The 22,060-nt window shown below is 36.5% G+C and overlaps 1 protein-coding gene across 4 annotated transcripts in view; it reads left to right on the top strand.

Annotated features, from left to right (window-relative positions):
- Positions 1-20,085, top strand: part of TRAPPC8 (trafficking protein particle complex subunit 8) — a 51,611-nt gene extending 31,526 nt beyond the window's left edge. For 2 of the 4 annotated variants that reach the window (XM_053979000.1, XM_053979011.1), the window contains 11 exons: positions 88-530; positions 2,855-3,002; positions 4,257-4,353; positions 4,798-4,866; positions 4,980-5,020; positions 6,531-6,716; positions 7,213-7,314; positions 13,844-13,891; positions 15,235-15,380; positions 16,990-17,079; positions 19,053-20,085. In XM_053979000.1, coding sequence (XP_053834975.1) covers positions 88-530; positions 2,855-3,002; positions 4,257-4,353; positions 4,798-4,866; positions 4,980-5,020; positions 6,531-6,716; positions 7,213-7,314; positions 13,844-13,891; positions 15,235-15,380; positions 16,990-17,079; positions 19,053-19,287 — 1,605 coding nt within the window. In that variant the 3' untranslated portion in view covers positions 19,288-20,085. The remainder of the gene's footprint in view (positions 1-87; positions 531-2,854; positions 3,003-4,256; positions 4,354-4,797; positions 4,867-4,979; positions 5,021-6,530; positions 6,717-7,212; positions 7,315-13,843; positions 13,892-15,234; positions 15,381-16,989; positions 17,080-19,052) is intronic. The other 2 variants (XM_053979006.1, XM_053979015.1) reach the window with 1 other exon arrangement.
- The last annotated feature ends 1,975 nt before the right edge of the window (positions 20,086-22,060 follow it).

Below are 22,060 nucleotides of genomic sequence, written 5' to 3'. Positions count from 1 at the left end.
ATAGTTTGTATTAATGGTTGTTTTCCTGGCATTCCCAGCTTGGTTCAGTGTTCAGGTTTTTATTTTCTCCTTTTCTTTCCCATACAGGTGTTTTTTATAAATTTTCCTACAGGGCTTCTCTGTGGAGAAATCAGAAAAGCGTATGTAGAATTTGTGAACGTAAGCAAGCGTCCTCTTACTGCACTAAAGGTCGTGTCCAAGCATCCAGAATTTTTCACTTTTGGTGGAAATACTGCTGTTTTAACACCACTAAGTCCTTCAGCCTCTGAGAACTGTAGTGCTTACAAGACTGTTGTGACAGATCCTACCTCTGTGCGAACAGCACTGCTGTCTTCAGCTTCTTCTGCAGACTTTGGGGTTGGCACGGGAGATTCACCTGAGGTAATACAGGTTCCGCTTCCTGATGCTGTTCTTCTTCCTGGGGCTTCAGTGCAGCTGCCAATGTGGTTACGGGGACCAGATGAAGAAGGTGTTCATGAAATTAACTTCTTGTTTTACTACGAAGGTATTAAAAAGCACTCAAAAATGTGGTAAGTTCTTCTAAACTATCTTTTCTGTCATACTTATTAAACGCATTAGATTCTGTAATTCTGTGATTGTAATGGTAGAAGTAAATATTACTGAATTTCTCTCATTCACTGTGATGATGTGAAAATGGCCTGTTATCTGATATTCTAAGCAATATTTTTTCAACTATATGATCTAATTTCCATAGGAAATTGTATAGCCTATGCTGCTTTTATTGAAGTAGTAAATACTAAAATTATTAAAATACTAAATTATTAAATTAATAGAAGGAGGGTTAATAGAATTAAAACAACCTTTGTATTTAGTTCGTCTGGAACTAATGTTCTGAAGTATAGGGTGATTTGTTTCTACATTTTATAAAACAAAATCTTGTCTACCTTGAATGAAAGATTTTATTGTTAAAATTTGATTAGTAATTGTATTGTGATGAAGGATATTCGTATTTAACCCCTCCAAAAAGAAGTTTGACTTGCATGCTGTTGTATAGGTCCTTTTTGGACCATCTTGAGTCCACAGTCAGGTTTGACACAACAAGCTACAACAGCCCCAAGAAATTCATTCACCACTTCCTGTGCGCAGGCAGGTTTTCAGAAACAGGGGGCTCTATCAAGTTTAATGATTACTTGGGAAGATACATCATCAGGCCCTGCTTTCTCCTTCTCCCTATTTTTATTGCTGAGCATAACACCATACGGTATGGAATATCCTGGTGGTCAGTTAGGGATCAGCCGTCCCAGTGTGTCCCCTCCCACCCTTTTGTGCAACCCCAGCGTGCTTGCTGGGTTGAGGAGCAGAAAAGGCCTTGATCCTGTGCAAGCCCTTCTCAGCAATAACAAAAACATTCCTGTGTCAACATTATTTCTGGCACAAATCCAAAACATGGCAACTTACCAGCTACTGTGAAGAAAATTAATTATCCTAGCCTAAACCTGTACACTTGAAGTCTGTACCATGGTTACTTCAGATAAGCTCTAGTAAGGTGGACAGAATGTCTTCTTGTGGCTGAAGCTTGTTTTCTAGGCTAGTTCTGAGAGAGAAACAAAGTTCATGTGCTGTGAGACTGGTTGTGGTGTAAACCAAAGCAGAGTAAGTTGAAGATGGTTGAGAGAGTGGATCAGTAGCATTTCTCAAAACTGAAGTCATGTAAATGCACCCTTGGTTTAGATTTTTCTGTAGCTTCTGAAATACCAAAGTTAGCATTTAATTTGGCTCTAAGCTAGTATGTAGGAATAAGGAATTTTTCCCCTTACAACTCATAGTATTCAGAAAAAGGTACTTGAGAGATGCAGAGGGTTGTTTGAGTAATGTACGTGTTCCTTACTGTACTGAGGTTTTGAGGGGAACTTAAGAGAACTGCTGTGGTTTAACAGTGCTCTTCGTAGACTGAGGATAGCTTTTAAGTATTCAAAAATTATGCAATTTGTGCCACTTGAAAGCTATACAGATATCTGTATATCTGAATATTAACTGCAAAACTTAAAAGTTTCTTCTGTAGTTATGATATTGTGAATTAGGAAGCCACTGATTTTTCCCTCCCAAAACCAAGTGTCACATATTTCAACATATTTAGTAGGTAATGTGTATCAAACTTTTACATGCTTCTAAAATGTTTCCAAGTGGAAGTTATGGTAACTAAAAGCTTCTATATAGGAAAAGCTTATATGTTTTGATGGTGTCTATGAATGGAATTGTAAAGATTAATTCATCCTTAGAAAAGCAGGAATATATCACAAAGGGACTGCTGTCCTGGAGGTTGAGCATGCCTAGAAATAGGCAGGGTAGCTGTGGTTTGAGTCTCTTTTTTTTTGATTCTCTTTTCAGGGAAATTTATTGAATGCAGTGGTATTCTTAAGTGCTTTTTAGTAAATATTTATGGCAAGAGATGTGGCTAAGTAGTGGTCTTTCTCTGACTTACTCAGAAACTCTTTTCCAGAGCATTTGGTGGCATTAAATAGCTTAATGATATCTGTGTGCCAATACATGTCTGTTCACTTTTACTCTGCCAGTTGTCTTACATCTGAAACATTTCTTAAGTGTTTTTCCTCATGGTAATAACACCTGAACCTTTTTCTCCAATACTTCACACTGGCTGAGACTGTGTGTTTAAAGAGCACCTACCCATGCAGAAAGATGGTTAAAAATAAAGTATGTTTGATAGGGTATCTTCAGTGAAAAGTGTATCTTTGGTTGGAATGAACAAATTGTCTAATGGCGTTAATATTGACAAACATAAAAGCTAAATTTCTTGGTGTCATGTTCTGGGCAGTCCTGGTTGTTCAAAATGTTGTCTTTTTTTTTTTTCTCTTTTCTCTCCTCCATTTCCTAGTCACAGAGTATTAAGGCACACTGCAGTTATTTGTACGAGTCGGTCTCTGCATGTTCGGGCCACTGTCTGCAGAAGTAATGCACTTGGGGATGAAGAAGGCAGAGGGGACAACATGTTGCTCTTTGTGGATGTAGAAAATATCAATACTGTAAGTTCTTATTTGTATTAATAGTAATAATACGGTCCTGAAGCTCAGCAGATATGAACCAAGACTCAAGTTTTTCTACAGTAACTTTGCAAACAAAAAAAAAATAAACCTTGCATATTTGATCATTCAGTTACTGTTGGAAAGAGTATTAATGTAAAATGTATAAATGTATAATGTATAAATGTAAATATCCTAACTCTCTGAAAGTCTTCTATACTAATCATAATGCAAGACTATAGTTCATAGTCTTTCAAGGAAGATTTATTCCAAGGTGATGAATGTTCTTGATCTCAGCTTCCAAGGTTGTCTAATTCAGAACTGTGTCCCCTTTCAGTGAAAACACTGGTAGAATTAGTGGTAATGTCAAAGTTAGAATTTAAGCTCCAATTTGAAGTAAGTTTCTCTGTTTACATTTATCACCAAACTATAAAGACATTTTTACTACTATAATCCAAATACAGATATGTCTGTTGACTACTAAAACAGATGAAAATACTCAGTTTTTCAAACCATGCTAATTTAAATTTACTCATTTTCTTGGTAAAGCTGCTCCCATTTTTTCACTCACAAAGCAAGGTAACTGAATTGAATGTTCATAGAATTCATAGACACTTAGTTGGTAATCACTGAGTTGATTTGTCATTTTCTTTTAAAGGTGTGAATACTCTGGTTTTTTTCTTCATTTACTGAATATTGTCCACCCCTTTAAGGAGGGAGGAATGTTTTTATAAAGGACTTACCAAGTTAACAATGTGAGGCTTATTTTTCCACTACCACCTCACTCTTTACAAGAAAGGAAGCCAACTCCAAAAGCTACATTTTATCCTGTATATATGTAAACCCAAAATAGATCTTGAGTTTCTAGGATTTATGGTAAACCAATGCTTCTAAAATAATCCTAGAAACCAAGTTGCCTTGTGGACAGTGTTCTGCACTGGAGTTAAGAAGCCTAGTTTTTAAGTTATTCTTAATCTAAAATACTAGCTTATGGGTCTTTTTCTGGGGAATCCTTGTTTCTTCTTTGTGTGGCTTTGTTTACTGGAATTGGAAGTTGCTGTGATCTGGGACTGTTGCATTACTTTACAGTGGGTCTTAAATCTCTCCTTGTCTCTAAGTACTGTGTGTTACGAGTGGTGTGAATAATGAGTTAAATTTAGATTCTAACTGTGCCACCTTGCAGTGAACACACTGTGCAATGTGGCACATCACAGTTGTGATTGGTTTTCTTTGACGTAACTTTTGTCTGTTCCATAGAGTGAGACGGGTGTTAAGGAATTTCATATAGTGCAAGTTTCAAGCAATAGCAAGCACTGGAAACTTCAAAAATCTGTTAACATCTCTGGAGACAAAGGTGTGTATCGTTATCACCAAAATGATGGCAAATCTAGCTTCTGACTGATAAAAACAGTTTAAAGAATCTTACAAGGAGCTGAATTTGGCTTTCAGAATAGTTTCCAATAACTTTGTCCATTCCAAAAATACTAAAGCTCTTATTTTGTTATATTTCAAGAAATGTATATTTACAGATGACTTACTCAAATGTAATGAATTTTAAAAACAAGCTTAATTTGCAGGTAAATTCTGTGATGTAGAGAAATCCATGTGTGGTGTGGCTGATAACTTTCCGCCCAAGAAATATAGTTGTGTTGTGTGCCATTGCTATGCCTGATTAGCTGTGCTTGTTGAATGTCATCATGTGTTTCCTGTTTGTGAATGTTCAAGACTTGTGACTTATGTCTAAGGGACTCTGATTATACTGAGGGTGAAAAAAAATCTTGCCACCTTTTTCTTTCAGATACTAAAGTGGCTAGCAGAGAGAGAGCAAAATTGTGTTTTAAAGCAGCGAGATGCAAAAACTCAGAAGGTGGGTTTTTTCCTGAATGTGGTAACTTTTTGAAAAAATACTATTTTGGATACTGTAGGCTGAAGTTGTGAGTTCTCATGATGCTAAAACAGCTTTCTCTTTTTATTCCTTAGAAAATTACACATTTGCAGATATTGTCTTTGGAAATGAACAGGTAGGTGGATGGGTACAACTGCATATTTTGTCTTGTGTAATGTGTTCCTGTCATGTGAAAGGACAAAGAGGTGGTAAGGTAACCTAGGCTAGTGTGTAGTCAGGAATATTAGGATCCCAGCTCCACAGCTGAACTCCAAAATAACTTTGGAGTAGTTATTTTAAATATATCCTAGCCCTTTAGTTTTCTAGTAGAGGCCTGCAGATATCAGATTCTTGTTCTTAATTATACATTTACTAAGACAGGTTAAAAATTCTAATTACAGCTTATTTGAAAAACTGGAAAACTAATGGATGTTGGTCCCAGAATTTCAAAACTACAGGAGGTTGCAGTGGATTCAAGGAGTCTGTTTGATTTTTCTAGGATTCTAGGCTACCATGATCTTCTAATAATTTTAATCATACAGATATTGAATAATCCTTTCAGTAAATGATCTTGGTACTACAAATGCTGTTCCAAAACCTGAGCAAAGTAGGCCACTTGCATTAGGTGAAAAATCTGCATAGTGGATTTAATCAGTTGAATGACAGATTGCTTATTTTATGCTGAGCATACATTTTTCCTGTATTTATTCAGCTTTTAAAGCCAAAGAAAACCTATTCACTGCCATTTCATTTCATAGGCATATAAATTGAAGTAGATAATCCACCTGTGCATTTTTAGAGTTGTAATCTGAGCTACAGGAACTTTAGCTTTCCTTGAGATTTTTTTATTATAATTTTTTTTTATATTTGATTTATATTTATATTTGAGATTTTTTTATTATTTATTATAGTGGGGAGATGGGGAGGGAATCTTCCCTTCTGAACAGTGGCTTCAAATGTGGATTTTCTCCCTGGGCATCAGCATTCTGCTAGTGCAGTAATTAGCAACTTTGCAACAGCATATTCTGGAAAAGCGAGCATTTTTGAAAGGGAGGGGTTGTGAAGCTAAATTTGCTTGCTTATCCTGTTGTCTCCAACAGGACACAGTATCATTGCTGTTGCTCTTAACCAGGCTTTTGGTGTTGGAAGAGCTTGGTACACGTGACAGCACAGTGCTTCTGTTCCATGTATCTGTGGGATGTGCTGTGCAGTCTGTTGTCTTTGCTATTGCTAGCAAAGTGTATGCTCCTAACTTAGATAAATAATTCTAGCTAAGCTGAGGAAAATATTAGTAAGCAGAAATGACTTTTGTGTGACTTAGTTGGATGCTTCAGCTCTCTTTAATAGACTTGATATATCACAGTAGCCTGCTTTGTGGTAATAATCAAAGCTCCTATTTCCAAGTTTGGTATTTGTAGTTCTAAACTAGCAAATTATAGCTCTGTTTTCCCTATATTACCTTTAGCAGCCCTTTAGATAGGCTGATCTGTAACAGGTCAAGCACAGAAACCAAGGTGTCTGGCATCCTGTAGCTTTGCAAAGGGAAGCCCACTGGGAAAAAATGCTACAATGATGAGCTCTGTTAGAGCAACTTGAGTCAGCTCACATCCTGTTCTGAACACTTCCTTCCTTTTTTTCTCTTGTAGATAATAAGTTCAGCCAGTCCTTGTGCAGACTTTTTTTTCCAAAGCTTATCCTCTGAATTTAAAAGAACACATGTGCAATCTCATACTCATGCATCTCAAAGGGCAGTGAAACAATCATTTGATGAAACAGTCAGATTGATACAAAGATGCAGTGAAGTTGATTTGAACATTGTGGTACTGTGGAAGGTATGTATGGTTGTGGCTTTTGTGGTAATTTGGACATGAAACATTACCATTAGAAAAGAATTTAATGTGGCATCCTGAACTTTCAGGCATATACATATGAAATTTATGGGTGATTTTTTTTTTCCTGAAAACAATCAAACTATAATGATGTAAGCAAAGATAGTATCTATTACTGTAATAAGTGTCCCTAAATGGTTTTACATTACTCTGGATGCACCCAGTTCTTCTGATTTCTCTTTTAAAAGAGAAAATTATGAAATCTTAAACTAAGAGATTTATTAATGCTTGATTTTACAGAACTGTGAGAGTGACCCAGTCTGCTTTGAAGAAGAGAGTCTCATTTGAAGCAGTGGAAATTGGCATAACTATGCCATGCTAGCTTCTAAGTTTTGATCAGTACAGCATGTTCCACCTAAGTTAAGGAGCACTCAGTAATTGTGTTATGAATCCTATGATAGTTTCTGGGTTGCAAATGCCTTTGTATTATATTCTGTAGGCATATGTTGTGGAAGACAGCAAGCAGCTTATTTTGGAGGGCCAGCATCATGTTGCCCTTAACACAGTTGGGAAGGAGGCCTTTTCATTTCCTCAGAAGCAGGTAATCTTCTACTGTGAAGTTTTCCTTTACAATTGCTTCTTTCTCTAAATAGACTTAATGAATTCTCTAGTATGTAAGTGAAAGCTTCTGTAGAATCTTTGTCAGATATGTGTTATTACTAAATAATTCAGGCTGACTGACTCCAGGTTTGCTTAGTCTTCTGTATTGAGCTAGCCAGGCCCAGTTGAAACATGAGAAAAGCAATATGCAGGTAAGCATGTTGGTGAGCTGTTGTTGAAGTAAACTCTTCTCTGGTATTTCAGGTAGAACTAGAAACTTGTTAACAGTATGAAAGGTAATGTTTATTTCATAACAAAGTTAATAGTAAAATGGTGAAGTTTATAGTTGTTTTGCTTGATGAAAGAAAACAGCATCTGTAAGAAACCAGTGGCTGTCTTCTGGTACATAAATTGATAACAACTATGGAAGTTACAGAGAAGGTTCTGTAAAAACATCTGTACTAAATTCATTTTATGTGGATGTTCAGAATAAGAGGAAATAAATCTTGTGCTTGTTTAGACTTCTCCCGAGCAGCATATTGCTGTTCCCTTTTGGTTTGGTGCCATGCTTAATGTTTTGACCAGTATTGCAAACATAATACATAGCTTTTAGTGAACTCTTAAAGTTGCAGCAAAGAGTACTATGTACTAATTTTGTCAAGAAAACAAAGATAAATGTCTTCCTATAAATACCATACTATAATGCAAGTAGTGAATTACTCTGAAGCTGTGCATTTGGCTTTGGTTCATCAGCCTTTAAGTATTTGTACATTGCTAATTTTTTCCACTTAGGTATTTGTGCTATGAAATAAATGGGAATTGGCACACATGTACTCTAGCTATGCTGAGCAGTGCAAGAGGCTGTATAATCTAATGACAACTGCCTCCTCACGTATTACTTTCCCTGTCTTAATGTATATGTAGAACAGTAGATCACACTGTAGACATCTAAGGGTAGGGGACACAATACTGTGAGCTTCTGATTTCATCAAGTTCAGATTCTCAAATGAATAGGAAGAGAAAATAGAAATGAATCACATCTGCATCCTAAAATAAACAAAAGACTGAATAGGGTATGGGTAGAAATTTACATTTCTTGTTGACTGGAATTCTATTTGTCTGTATCACAATCAATTTCAAATTAAAGGAATTCATCCTGCCACCAGCAACAAGGAGATCTGTATGTATTCTCAATGTTTTTTTTAGGAATATAAGCTACTATATTAGCATTCTCTGTCTAAAATCCATTTCTCATCAGGTTTTATTACAACTATCTTCATATAGATTCTACATTGATTATTGTACTCACTTCCTTGAGTATAAGGAGCACACTTCCTTTGAAGCATTCTGTACTTTGGTTGGAAGCAAGAAAGCATCTGCATTGTCATGCAGTTGAAATCTGCTATAAGAGTAATTAGTTGTTGTTTTTTAATAAACATGTAAATTCTGTGTCCTCATGATAACCAAAGCCTAGAGTTAGCATGAATTTTAAGAACCTGTGATCTCAGGACTTCTAAGAATTGAGAAATTTCATATTCTCACATACTACTTTTTTTTTTAATTGGATCATAATAGTGTGAGGAGAGCAGATAGACTGCTCTGAGGTAGGAGGTGAGGTGTAACTAATTAATTGTTTTATGGCTTTGCAGCAGTTTACTCCATTCAGTTCACATTTCAGAATTAAAAGATTCGCCAAAATAGAATTAAATTAGGCTAGATAGAGAAAATAACGTACTTAATCTCTTAAGAATTGTATATTGTCTTTGAATTATCTTGCTCTTTTAGAATGACACAAGCGGTGAAAAGCTGCGGGGGGGAGCAGTGGTAGAAAATCCCAAACTCAGACTTGACCTCTGATTTAGTATTTTCAGTGTATAATTTTGTTTTGTAAGTCTGTATTTATTCTCTTAAGTCATGAACAGGGTTGGAAACTACTCTAGACTGTTTCTGATTTGCCTTGTGCTGACAGTGTTGAAGTTGGTTGTTTTCTGAGGACTTGACAGCAGAGGGAGATGGAGGTGCATGCTTTTTACCAACACATGTGGGTTGCCAGTTCATAAATGATAGAGGGCTGCTCTGATTTGGGGGGGGAAAAAAAAAAGTAATTCCAGACTCTGAACAGGGTGTCACCTAGGATGCAAGAGTCCACTGTCTGCATTTATTGCTGAGTTTTGTGACTGTTGCTTCCCTACAGTGACTTTCTTCTTGACTTTTGCTTCATGCCGTTTTATCCAGCAAAGGAATTTTGGCAGCCACAAACAGCTATCCCCAGCCCAAGAACAGTCTCACAATGGACACTGAGGAAACATGAACAAAATTCCTCTCTGCCCCCCTGCCCCACCCTTTATTTATTTTAGTCCTCTGAGAAATGGCTCAAATCTTAGCCAAATTAATCAAATAACTCTGTTGAACAAAATGAGATCACTAATTTTATATTTTGGTTAAATTCTCTGTACTGGTTGGCTTCTACTACATTGTCAGTTGTGGTGTATATCAGATTAACTCTTTGCCAGTTTATAAATATGTAGTTTGGATTCACAGAAGCTACTACTATTCGGGGAAACAAAACCTTAGTAAAGCACTGTAGTGAAGAACAGGAGATTGATATTCTTTAGCAGTGTTATGTTTAAATTGTTCCAGCAGTAGCTGGTAGATTGGTAGTTGGGTGAACTGACATAAATTCATCCTCATATGTCTGTAAGGTGTTAGACTGCTGATTGAGCCACAGTCATGGGTGGTTACTTCTGCTTGGTTCCTTGTGGGACATTTAATGCCCAACAAGGAGGTGGAACAGACAGCACGGTGCAGGTATACAGGGTTTCCAGTATCGCAGTAGCATAACTTGCTGTAGTATTTGATAAAATCAAGATATAACCTCTGGTTACAGTGGGGCTTGGGGAAAGGCTGGGTAAAATTTCTATATGTACCATCATATTAAAAAGGTAAGTAACAGTAAAATTCTATACAAGTATTTTGATGCTCAAATTCATGTGCTCCCTTCTCTTCCCATGTTTGTTCAAAATAGAACTAGAGATACTAATCCTTTTTCATTCCAACCACTACAGTAGCAATGACTTTAAAGCTGGTTTTCTGTCACTGAATACAGATGTTTTTTGTTGTTGTTTACACTAGAGATTTTTTTTGTATAACAAAATAGCATTACTTTTGAGCATAGGCTACTGGACACAGTAGGCCTACCAGGAGATGTGACTGAACTACTTAGACTTTTATGGTCTGGAAGTTTGGAGTCATAACATGTAGTGTGCTGAAGGAACACTTACAGAATATTGACTTTGTTAAAGTGTTTATTAGTTTCATATAGAAATCTCTCTGGATGATATGGAAAATATTTATCTTCTTACCCTTCCTCTCATTTGTATTTTTGAAAAAATGTCCTTTGGCTAAAGGTAGGGGGAAAATGCTAAATATAATTTGTTGCCTTGAATCAGAAGGTGCCACAAAGTGATGTGTTAATAGTCACAGGCAGCAATATATGAAGAAAATAATCACATAAGGTGTAAGTACAGTGAATTGATCCATTTGAATAGATCCATTTCAGGCCAAGTAATAAAAGCCTCACTTATAAATTCAGCTGAGTATTTGTAAATCATGGCTGGTTTTTTTTTGACTGCTATAGGTTCTGTTTCTATTCTGAAGCATGCTTTTGGAATGAGGTAGTTTTAACTGAAGGTCAATTTAAGATTGCACCTAAAATACAGGTACTCTGTCTCTTCTTGACCTTTCTGCTTTAAATTAGTGAAAGGACAAAAATGCATTAAAGGACTTCATATGCATTAAACATCCATTCACAGTCAGGGCTGTTGATTAATATTATTTCTTGCTGCTCTCTTCCCTGTTTTTCTAAACTGGTGGATTCAGTCCAAAAGATTCCAAAAGAAAAATGCAGTGTAATATGGTGGGATGGAAGTAATAGTGGAAGCAATACGACATTTGGCACACCTCTGGTTTTTAAAGACTTCACACCGATGGAAGGTGAGAAGCAGCCTAGAGGTTTGTTATTTGAATGTTGGAATGTTGGGAATAGCATCCATCCTTTCCAGGTGTGTTTCAGGACTGCACATTTAGTCCTGTGAATTAGACCAGTGCTAGCCCAAAGTAAAATCCATAAAATGTGTATAGAATGGATGCAGGCAGAGATGATAATTTTATGTAAGATAGCTTCTTAAAATACATGCAGCTTAGTGAGTCAGCAACAGTTTGGTTGGAAGCAGGAATTCTTGAAATGTAGGAGAGGGTAAGGTTTAAGTAGCTATTTTTCCTATTACTGGAAGTGACATCTTTTGCTAGTTCAGGACTTTCTTTACAGAATACGTGGGAGGAGATGCTTGAATAAAACGGAGATTGTTGTAAGGATTTAAGACTTTCCTTAAACCATGTCAGTAGAGGAAAAGGAAAGTTCTTAAGGGTAAATCAACATCAAGAGCTGAAATACATATTTTTCATTCTGTTGTATCAATTAATGGAGCAGATACAGTACCAGTTTGGGAGATCTGGCTTATATTATTGTCATGATGGACTGCAGAGCTGAAGATAACTGTTTTCAAATGTATTATTCTTGATATCAGTAAAATACTGTTCCTGGAGTTGTCATTTCTGTAAGTTGAGAGCTAGAATGAATGTAGATAAATCACATGTTGAAGGAAGCAACTTAAAACTGAGGTTTTAAAATGGAAATTCTCAGATCTAAAATGGGAAAGGGAGTAAAGCACATCATTTAGATGTCTCACTCTTATTCTTCTGCTTTCATATATTTTGCTTTTACTTACGCTTAGCTCCATTCAAGTGTTTCCTGTTTAGGTTTTCTTCTGTGCTGTGCATACTGGTCCCTCATACTTGACTGAGCATGTCAATCCTTTTGGCTATGTGTGACTTGTGGTTTATGGGGCAAATATGCTGATTTGCTGTACAATTTGGAAATCAAATTGCAGTGCTTACCTTTTTCTAGTGTGCTTAATGGCACATTGACCAAGTCTCTAAGAATATTGTTTATGGAATGGAAAACTTTAGGTTGTATAATACTGAGTATAAAAATCTTTTAAAGTGACTGTATGTGAAGATAACATCACTTCTGTCCATCTGATGGAAGGGAAGAACTTTTAAATTTGAAAATGCATTCTGAGATATTGAGGAATGTATTATGGGTAGATCTGTCTGTTACATTTATTTAAGACGCTTTGAATTGTTAAAATATTGCTTTTTCAACTTTTAGCTAAATATAATTGCAGAAGAGAGCTGAAGCTGATTTGAATGACTAAAGCACCATTTCAGAAGTGTATATAGAGATGATTTATAGCTATTTCAAAGTAACAAAATACCAGACTCTAATGATTTTCTTGTAACACATATAAGTGCAGATATTGAGATTATTCTACTTGAATTAGAAATCTTTTGTCTAGATTTGAGTGGCCTTTGTAAATGGCTTTGGGGAACAAGAAGCTTTCTAAAAACAGAAAACAACTTTCCAAGCACCAGTTGTGCAGTTTGTAGCTCTTGGAACATAACTGAGGGAGCACTGTCATTCTGGTGCTAATGCTTGTTGTGTATTTTTAGGCAAAACCGAAAAAGCTTTAAAATGCAGCTATAAAATGTAAAACAATAACAAAAACACACACTCGTCTTCCAGTCAAGCCTCTCTACCTCTACCAGTTTGTATAGATGAGACACTAAAATTACACCATAACTGTTTTCTGAAAGGGACAATCCTAACCGTTGATGTGGCTTTCTTGTATGCAGCTTATGCTGGTTACTGGAGCTTGTGACACTTCTGGAGGCTTTGCAAAGAGCCACACTGGGTCAGAAAGCAGATTTTAGGTGTCAGAATTCTTTTTTTTTTCCCCTTTTACAAGGCAATAATTCGCTTGGGCTGATAATCAAGGAGTTCAGCAACAGAATATCACCTGTTCAGTTCTTGATTTTTCTTTTGCTTTGTTTGTGAGCATAAAGCTGTTACTGCTTGGTGTATATTCTTGACAGGAAGTTATGGGTGCCAAGTAGGTATGGGCTTTTGGTTTGGTTTTTTTAAAGCCTTGATCCAATTTCACAAGCTCCAGAGGAGGGCAGGAGTTTAATGCATCCATAAAACTTAGCATTTATTAGCAGTCTCTAGGTAGCTTTCTGATCTGCATGCACATCTTCTTGGTTATTGTTTGGAAGTCCTTAATTGTTTGAACTACCATTCATTAGGTAAAAGAAAAATTGGCTAAATGTCATATCTTAGCCTTTGTTCTAGGTACACAATCACAAAAAGCCTAGAGTCTGAGCAGCTAACTTGGAGAGACAGACATCTTTTCTGACTCTTAACACCCAGAAGGTGGCTGGGATTAAGGTTTAGCTCTGCTGGAAAATGATTAATTTTGCTGCTTTCCAGTCCTTCATCAGAGGTGTAATATTAGAACTAAAGGTTTGAAGTATTAACAGCACTCTACACTTTCACCAGTAAATGTTTCTGCTGCATTTCATGATGTTCTTGTCTACTTTTAGAGGTAAATATTCGTATTTGTCTTTTGTAGGGTTTTAAAAAAATACTCGGGAATTCTGATTGGGAGGACTTGGAACAGGTAATTGATTCTAGGGCAAACTGCACTATGTAGGATATTGCTGTGTGGTTGATGGCAGCCTTGAAAATTGGTTGAACTATTATTTGAGGGGAGAGAATTATTTAAATGAAAACTTATAATCTCTGCTGTGTTTCATGCTGTCAGTTCGCATTGTTAGATAGGGTAGGATGGAAACACCAAATTCATTCAACACTTAAAATATATTTTATTGTTACTATGGAATCTATCTTTTTTTCTTCTCAAATTACTTTTTGAAAGAAATACCCTTCCTTTCAAAGGGAAGATTTGCAAGCCTGTGAAAACATTTGGTGTCTTCCTGGTATTATCAGCACAGTGACTAAGGTGTTCATGCACATTTCCAAATGCCCAGTGTGTTTGGTTTTTAAATCAGGTTTCATTGCCTGTACTGCTCCTTTTCAACTTAAAAGGTACAATCTATCACCTTTTAATGAAAAGTATTAACTTTATTATATTGTACCAACTTACTGGTGGCTTTTAAAAAATCTTGTTTCATGTGGTTTTTTTGTAGGCAATGACATTTACTGCTGCAAATTCTTTTTTTCCTTTAAAGATGGATTTTCTGCAGAATAGGTTCATAAGGATGTCCTAAAGGGCAGCCCCTTCCTGAATAAATCCTGCTCACAAACAAGATTAGATTATGTTAGAAATGCTGCACCAAATGCAGGCTGGTTGCAGCTTTCTGTATCACTTAATTTCTGCTTCAGAGTCTCATTCCATCCAAAGGGTTGGGGGAATCCCAAGTAGTGTGTTAGAGCTTGTCTTGGGCTTTCAGCTGGAGACAAAAGGTAACTTTCATATTTTCAACTGCTTGTTATGCAGTGTCAAAGAAACTGTTATTCAATCCTTCTGGTAGTGTTCACATGTTCCTGTATATTTCTATTTGATTTACTTTAGATTTTTTCTGGGAAACTTGTGCATTGGCTTTCCTGTTTTGAACTTCCTAGGGCAGGTGATGAATTTTTTTGTTGTTAGGTACAGCTGCTGAACAGGGAACAGTGTAAATGCTGTCCCTTTTCCCTAGAAGCCAAACCCAAGCACTAGCAAACTACTGCAACAATAGTGTGCTTTTGTGAAACTTGCACAGATAGTGTTTTCATAAGCAACTGTGAAATCTATTTCAAAAGAGGGTAATAGATAAGTCATATCAGTTCCTTGTCCAGCATGCTTAAATACAAACCACCTTGGAAAAAATGTGAGCTTCATGATACTGCAAACTTGTTTTCCTTATGAGCTATAGTTCATAATGGAGAATTGTAACTTCTTTGACTGGATTTCTTGTACCTTATGTTACTATTTTCAGTGTTATTCTCAATTTGTTTTAGGAACTACCAGAAACAGTTCTCTTAAAGTTTTTTCGACCAGAAAATGCACTGGTACCTGCAAGACCAACACCAGAGCAGCTTTCTAATCTTATTAAGACAAGTCTTCATTATCCAGAGTCTTTTAATCATTCTTTTCATCAGAAAAGGTTAGTGAAACATTACCTTTAGAAACTTTAAAAATATTGTTAATTGGACATAAATCCTCTTGAGATATGCTATGTGCGTTATGATATTAAAGTCTGGTATGCAAGTGTGAAATCTTGTTCAATTTTTAAACTTTATATGTAAAATGAAAAGTTTATAAAAGTTTAGAAAAGTTTTTTAAAGTTTATAGGTAAAATTAAAGTTTCATGTAAAAAATAATGGACTGTAGTACCACAGCTCAGTTTTAATGTTAACAAGTAATGTTATCAAACTTACTGAAAAAAAAAATAGTCTGCTCCCTTTGTGTTTATTTTTGTTGTCAGAGTAAACAGTGTGATTTCTTTGAGAAGCCAGACAAAGAAAGAGGTACTTTTAGCTCAAAGGAGCTGTTATGTCTACAACATCTTACTTGCTAAGATTAGCTGCACATGGTTCTGACTTTCATCAGAAGGAAACGTGGTAACAGTTCAGATCACTGGAGCTTGTCTCATGGAAGAATATCAGTATTAACCTCTGTCAAAAAGCTTGCTGTTAGAGTGAATTGTTTGGAGCCTGTAAAATCCATGAGTCTTTCAAATTTTAATGATATGAACAAACACCCTAGCTTAAGTTCTGAACATTAAATGGGTTGTACTTGAAACATGAAGGTTTCAAGTATAAACCTATTTAAGCTTGAGTTTTTTATCTGAAAGCTCTACTGTGTTCATTTTTTATAACAGTTAATGTAACTTGTCGAAAGAAAAAGGAATTTGTTTCTAAAATCTAACATTTAAATGTTCTATAAAGTGCTATATTTTAATGGCAGTGATAAAGCATGCATTATCCCAGTAAGACAGTCACCTCTTATTGGTTACAGTCTCTAATTGTTCTTTTCTTACAATTCAAGTTTAGGATATTTAAACTGTTAGGCAATGGCAAGGAATTCCAGTGACACAAATCACTTGCTGAATACAAGCTGTTTTAGCTGCAGTAGTTTGTGTTCCTGCCTGTCAATTACTTGGGGTCTTTCTTGCTGCAGCATTATTTATAGAAACAATAATAATAATTGTGAACAAGCAGAATATCAATTAACTGTATTAGTTTTATTTAGTATAAAGGCCTACATTAAATCCAGGTATACATGTGCTATCTGTTCTGGTTGGGCACTGTTCAGGTTATAACTTAAGGCCCAGTGTCAACAATTCCTCTACGGGAGGCAGTGCAGAAGAAAAGTATCCAGTCAAAGTGTGCCAACCAGAAATTCAGAAAATAGTATACTGGGCCATGTTGTCCCATTCTGGAATGCCTCATGTCACACAAGCAGATTTCCTGTAAACTGAGATGGTATTTATGCTTCTTCTCTCCTTTCTCAGCTGGATGAAGGGAGGTGATAACTTCATTTGGCCCAAATGAGCCAATGCTGTTTGCCTTAATTGACAACTTTTATTATAAGTAGCTCTAGTCAGTGTAAGTGATTATATTTCTATCTATACTGTCTTGACTCTGGCATAATTGACAACTACATATAAATTCCGTGTTACTGGAAATAATTTTAACTATTTTAGAGTATAATTAAGACTATCCAAAATAAGATTCTTTTTTTCTTTAATGTGGAACTGTTTCTCTTTGCAGCCTCTGTCTGGTACCTGTCACTCTCCTACTTTCCAATTGTTCCCAGGCTGTTGTAGATGTGATGATTGATTTGCGGCATAAACCAACAAGGTAGTGTGCAAATGTTAATAAACCAATATATTTTAAGAACTCTTCCTAGCTTGGGGAGTCTTGCAATATTTTAACTATATTGAATGTCTAGAATAGGATTTTTTCAAGAGTGGCTTCTTTGAAAGAATGGAAGTTGATAAAGGGCTCTTGCAGTTAACTGTGAGTCTTCACTCTCTGCTAAGACAGGGCCTTTAATTGCGACTCTTAAATAGTTAAAACTTGGCAGATCTTTTCTAGAGAAAGGGAAATGCTTTTCCACTAGTGAAATAGGAGCTTCACCAACCTTTATTGGTTTATAAGTTTTTAGGTTTTCATTTTTAAAAAAATAGAGTAATTTGTAGACAGCAACTTCCTCTCGCAGTTTGGCTTAGTGTAAAATTTTGGAGAACCTTGGATATTTTAAAGATTTCCTCTAGGTTTAGGAGCTGATTCTTATGACTGCCTTTTTGCTTAGTACTGTAGTAGTATGTGGGAAAATACTAGCCTTGAGGAAGTGTTCATGAATTACTTCTAAGTTTTACTAAAGAATTTTTGTGGGATGGAGAATTCAGTACCATGATATCTATACCACTGTAATTCTGCCACTTCTGTTTAAACAAGGCAATTTCTACTCATGAGCATTGCAGGTGACAGCTCCCCTTCTGCCCTCTTAGATATAATGCTACCTGGTCTGTTTGCCACCAGGGAAGGGAGAAAGATTGTGAAGACATTGTGGGGGCTTAGTCTCATGGGGGACCAGTGGCTTCTTGTCAACAGTCTGTTGACAAGATATTAAAAGCCCAAAGCCTAATGCACAGGTTCAGAAATGGAAGACAGAAGATTTAAGTGTGGCTTACTTTTCAGGTACAGTTGGAAAGCCATTCACTGATCTGTTTTTTCACAAGATGGTCTTGTTGTGTTACATTGTGAGACATGTCTTTGGAAAGATAGTGTACTCCTCATGTACCTTGAAACTGCTTAAAAAGAAAGCCCCCATACACTCTCTTCTAATGTATTAGTGCAATGTCTCTAAAGCAGTGTATGTCCATGTTAATTATTCCTGTGTGACATGCAGTCTGATTTAACTCTAGTTCATGGGACAGGTCCAAGAATGCCTGAAACAGGAATTCCTTAAACTGTGACAATTTGAATCTTGCAACTACATTTAGTGTTAGTGTTATGTGCAAGTTATGTAGAAAGCTGAGAATACACTGAGTTCTTCATTATGCATCTATGTATAATTAATGTCCTGTGTACAGTACATTAGGAACCAAAGAAACACATTAAAGGTTTGTAATGATTCATCTGAGCCAAGGGGAGAGCCACTCTAAGGATTTTTAAGTGAGGCTGAGAACATTAAAAAATATTTGGCAAGACCCAGAGTTAAATTGAGCTGATGGATGGACATAAGCATCCCTAAATTTACCCAAGGGTACCCCAGGTACTCTGAGTCTACATGTATTTGGGGGAGCAGGTGTGAGAGGATAGGAATGTAGTAAAAGAGAAGACAGACACAGGTGATTTTTTTTTTTTTTTCCTTGAAGTTGTATTACAGTATCTCAATAAAATGTTAAGTGGAGTACTGTCTGTAGCTATGATGGCAACTGCTAATCCTTGCAAAGTCTAGCTTTGTCTTGCTAGAAAACCTACTCTTAAAGGTAAGGAGGGTCCACAGAACAAAGAAAGCAGTATGCATTTGGGGAAGGCAGTGATTTAAGGGTAGTGATTGTAGACAAGCAGTCAAAAAGACTCACCAGCATCAAAGACAAATGCCAGTGGGCATTCATCCAAGGAGAGCCAGCATAGTAACATAAGTTCCCTACTCCTGAATTCTGAAAAGTTTTTAGGAAGTATCAGTCTTTGTAAGGGCCTGGTGAGGGGGACACAGTGCATTCTGAAATCTTGGGAATACTTGAAGTTGGAGGGAGTCCTCTAAATTGGTAATGTATGCTTCAAGTGCAGAGAGTTAACATTTATATCCTTTTTTTTTTCAGCTCTGAAGCACTAGAAATACATGGATCTTTTACATGGCTTGGACAAACACAATACAAGCTTCAACTTAAAGGCGAGGAGGTCTATAGCTTGCAGCTCAAAGCTTGCTTCGTTCATACAGGTGTCTATAACCTTGGAACCCCCAGAGTATTTGCCAAGCTTGTGGACCAAGTTACTTTGTTTGAAACAAGTCAGCAGAACTCCATGCCTGCACTGATTATTATCAATAATATCTGACCACTTCCTGAAAAAAAAAGCACTAAAAGACAAAATAAATGGGATTCTTTTCTTACATTGCTGGTTGACATTTTGCTGCAGTTTTTTTGAAATAGCACCTCAGACATCTAACTTGTTACTAAAGATCGTGTAGAAAAGAAAATAGCAAAATATTCAGATGACTTGTCAGTTTGTTTCTCGATGCAATGCACGTTGGACTGAAAATACCTTTATCCTTTTATAATGTATTTCTTCTCTGGTAATTAAGATACTCATAACATAAAATACTCTAACTGCAGATCTGAACATACTTGTATGTCCAATGCCCTGTCAAAAATGCAGCTTGACTGCTGTTACAACTTCCAGCATGGTGTGTTTAATATTTGTGGCTGTATTAGGATATGATTCAGGAAGAAAACCTCATTGGCTTTTTCCTCTCTGAAGCCATTAGTCATGGTAAATCCCAACCTTACTGTGAAGTTCAGTAAGGTCTCTCAAATCCATTTCTGATTGTCAGTTTTTTAGTTTGATTTTGGTTTCATATTTATGGAAACTGGTGACTTTTCAAGGTTTACATAAAAGTCCACCGAGGATGTGTAAAAATAAATTTGAACCAGTTTGAGTATTTTCTCATTCATCTCAAAACAGAATGCACTATTTCACAACCATGAGATTGTCATTTAAATTGTCACTTACTTTATTATGTAACTATAACAACTGATCTGTTTAAAAAAAATCTACTAAAGATTTTCAAAATATGTATTATATTTATAACAAATGTACTGTAAATAGAATAAAGCATACACCATATTCACTGTATGGACTGGTGGCCTTTTTGCTTCCCATTGCATACAGCTTGTAGCAATCCACAGGTGCTGCTGCTATCATAGGACAACGCTGGTGTATGAGACAGTGCATCTACCTTCTGATGCATTTTATTCTTTTTAGGTAAGGCTTCCAATTTTACTTGTGTTTGGTACTACTGTATGACCATCTCTAGGACTCTGTACTTCCTGAAAGTCTTGGAACCCATTCACAGCACGTAACCTTTCATAGTCTAACTTAATAGAACTGTGGATCATGTTGCTAAATCAATAGAATACTGAAATATTATCTGTCAATGAATATGTTGCTTCAGGCCTCAAGTCCTTTTCTGCTGATGTACAGCTTAAAAGAATAATCTGAAAGGTTCTCAGCATTGTAGCCTTAAGCTGTGTCATCATTGCTTTTTCTGTCTCACACCCATTTAGGGAAAGAAAAGTCATTATTGATGCCATTCAGCTGTGCACCATAGGTCACAATGTTCTAAGTCAGTTGGTGTGTATTTTAAGACAACCTGTCCAAAGTGGGTTATCAAGAGCATCATGTTTAGAAATTGGATGAAAAGAGGAGAGACCCTGTAGAGGGAACTGGGCTTGTCTGATGGAGGCTGGAGATGGTACAAATGGCAACTCACAGTGAGATCTGGCCATTGAGCAGTGGCTGGCAGGTAAAAAGCAGGTGAGAATTTGAGAATCTCTGAATGACACAGTAGTGAGATGAGATGATGCAGGGCAAAGCAGCTCCTGGAGCTTCTCAGCACTGCAGGCCCAAATGCGTAAGCTCTGACGTTCACCTGCACATCTGAGTGGTCTGATTCATCACTGAGATCAGCTGGGAGATCAGCTGGAGCTGTGGGTGTTAGGGGGAGGAGGGTCCTTGGTAACCTGCTTTTCTGGATTTCAAATATGACAGTGGATCTTTTCCTTTCTTGGAATTGCAGTAGCAATGGTTAGCTGGAGGCATGCTCTTTGTCTCTCTTGGTGCGTCATTAGAAATTCTAAGTGTGTCTTTGGGAGCTGTAAAAATCAGTATGATTGCTTAGGAGAGGAACTAGCATGGAAGTAGGGCTAAGCCTGCATGGGAAACTCTGTGTCCTCATTGTGGACTCCCAGTGCTGATGGAAAACAGTTCTATTGAAATGAAAATTAATCTTGTCTTGCTATTGAGTAAATAAGTAATATGCAAAGGCGTGCTTGTGCTTCTGTCACAGCAATGTTGTGGCTCACAGTAGATCATAATATACACCTTTGAGATAGCTAGAAAAAGCTCTCAAAGACAATGGGATCCAAGGGCTCTTTTTTGTACTAGGAATCTACTGAATGTTTATTTCTTGCTACCTTTGTAACATAAAACCATGAAACTTGCCAAGCTGGAGGTTTTGGTGAAAAATAAAATGCCCTGCTTCAATCTGGGGAATATGGGAACAATTTTATCTTGTATTACTTAAAATACAGAAATAATTCCATGTACTAATATACATAACATTTGGCTTTTCATTTGAGCTGAGTAACCAACAAGCCTGTTCCTGAGATGAGGTGAATTCTGCCATCCCTTCCATACTTCATGGCATGTGCTGCTCCATCCTTTGTTAGGGGAATTCAGGTGGTTGTAAGCTTCTTTGCCAAAAATTGGTGAAATGCTGCATTAACAGATAACTATTTTGTGCAATGCAAATCTGGAGTGATGAGGTTTTACAGAGTCAGAGTCTGTGAATCATGTAGGAGATTACTATGATAACATAGCAAGGTCTTGTGCTTTTACTTGTCTCAAACAGCAATCCCCATCTGCTTCCTCAAAAATAGTAGAAATCATTCTAAATGGAGTATTCCTCTTATATTTTTCAATATTGTCTACTTGTCTTGGCTGAAACTAGGACAGTATTCTATTGTAAAAATTTTTTTTGAAGGGATGGTTATGCTGATAAAGCTGTGGAGTTTTCTGAATTTGTTGTCTTGTAACCTAAACTTTTCTA

The sequence above is a fragment of the Vidua macroura genome, chromosome 1 (assembly GCF_024509145.1).
Source record: "Vidua macroura isolate BioBank_ID:100142 chromosome 1, ASM2450914v1, whole genome shotgun sequence".
Lineage (NCBI taxonomy): Eukaryota > Metazoa > Chordata > Aves > Passeriformes > Viduidae > Vidua > Vidua macroura.
The sequence above is the reverse complement of the archived record's forward strand: the minus strand, read 5'-3'. Positions and strand labels throughout refer to the sequence as shown.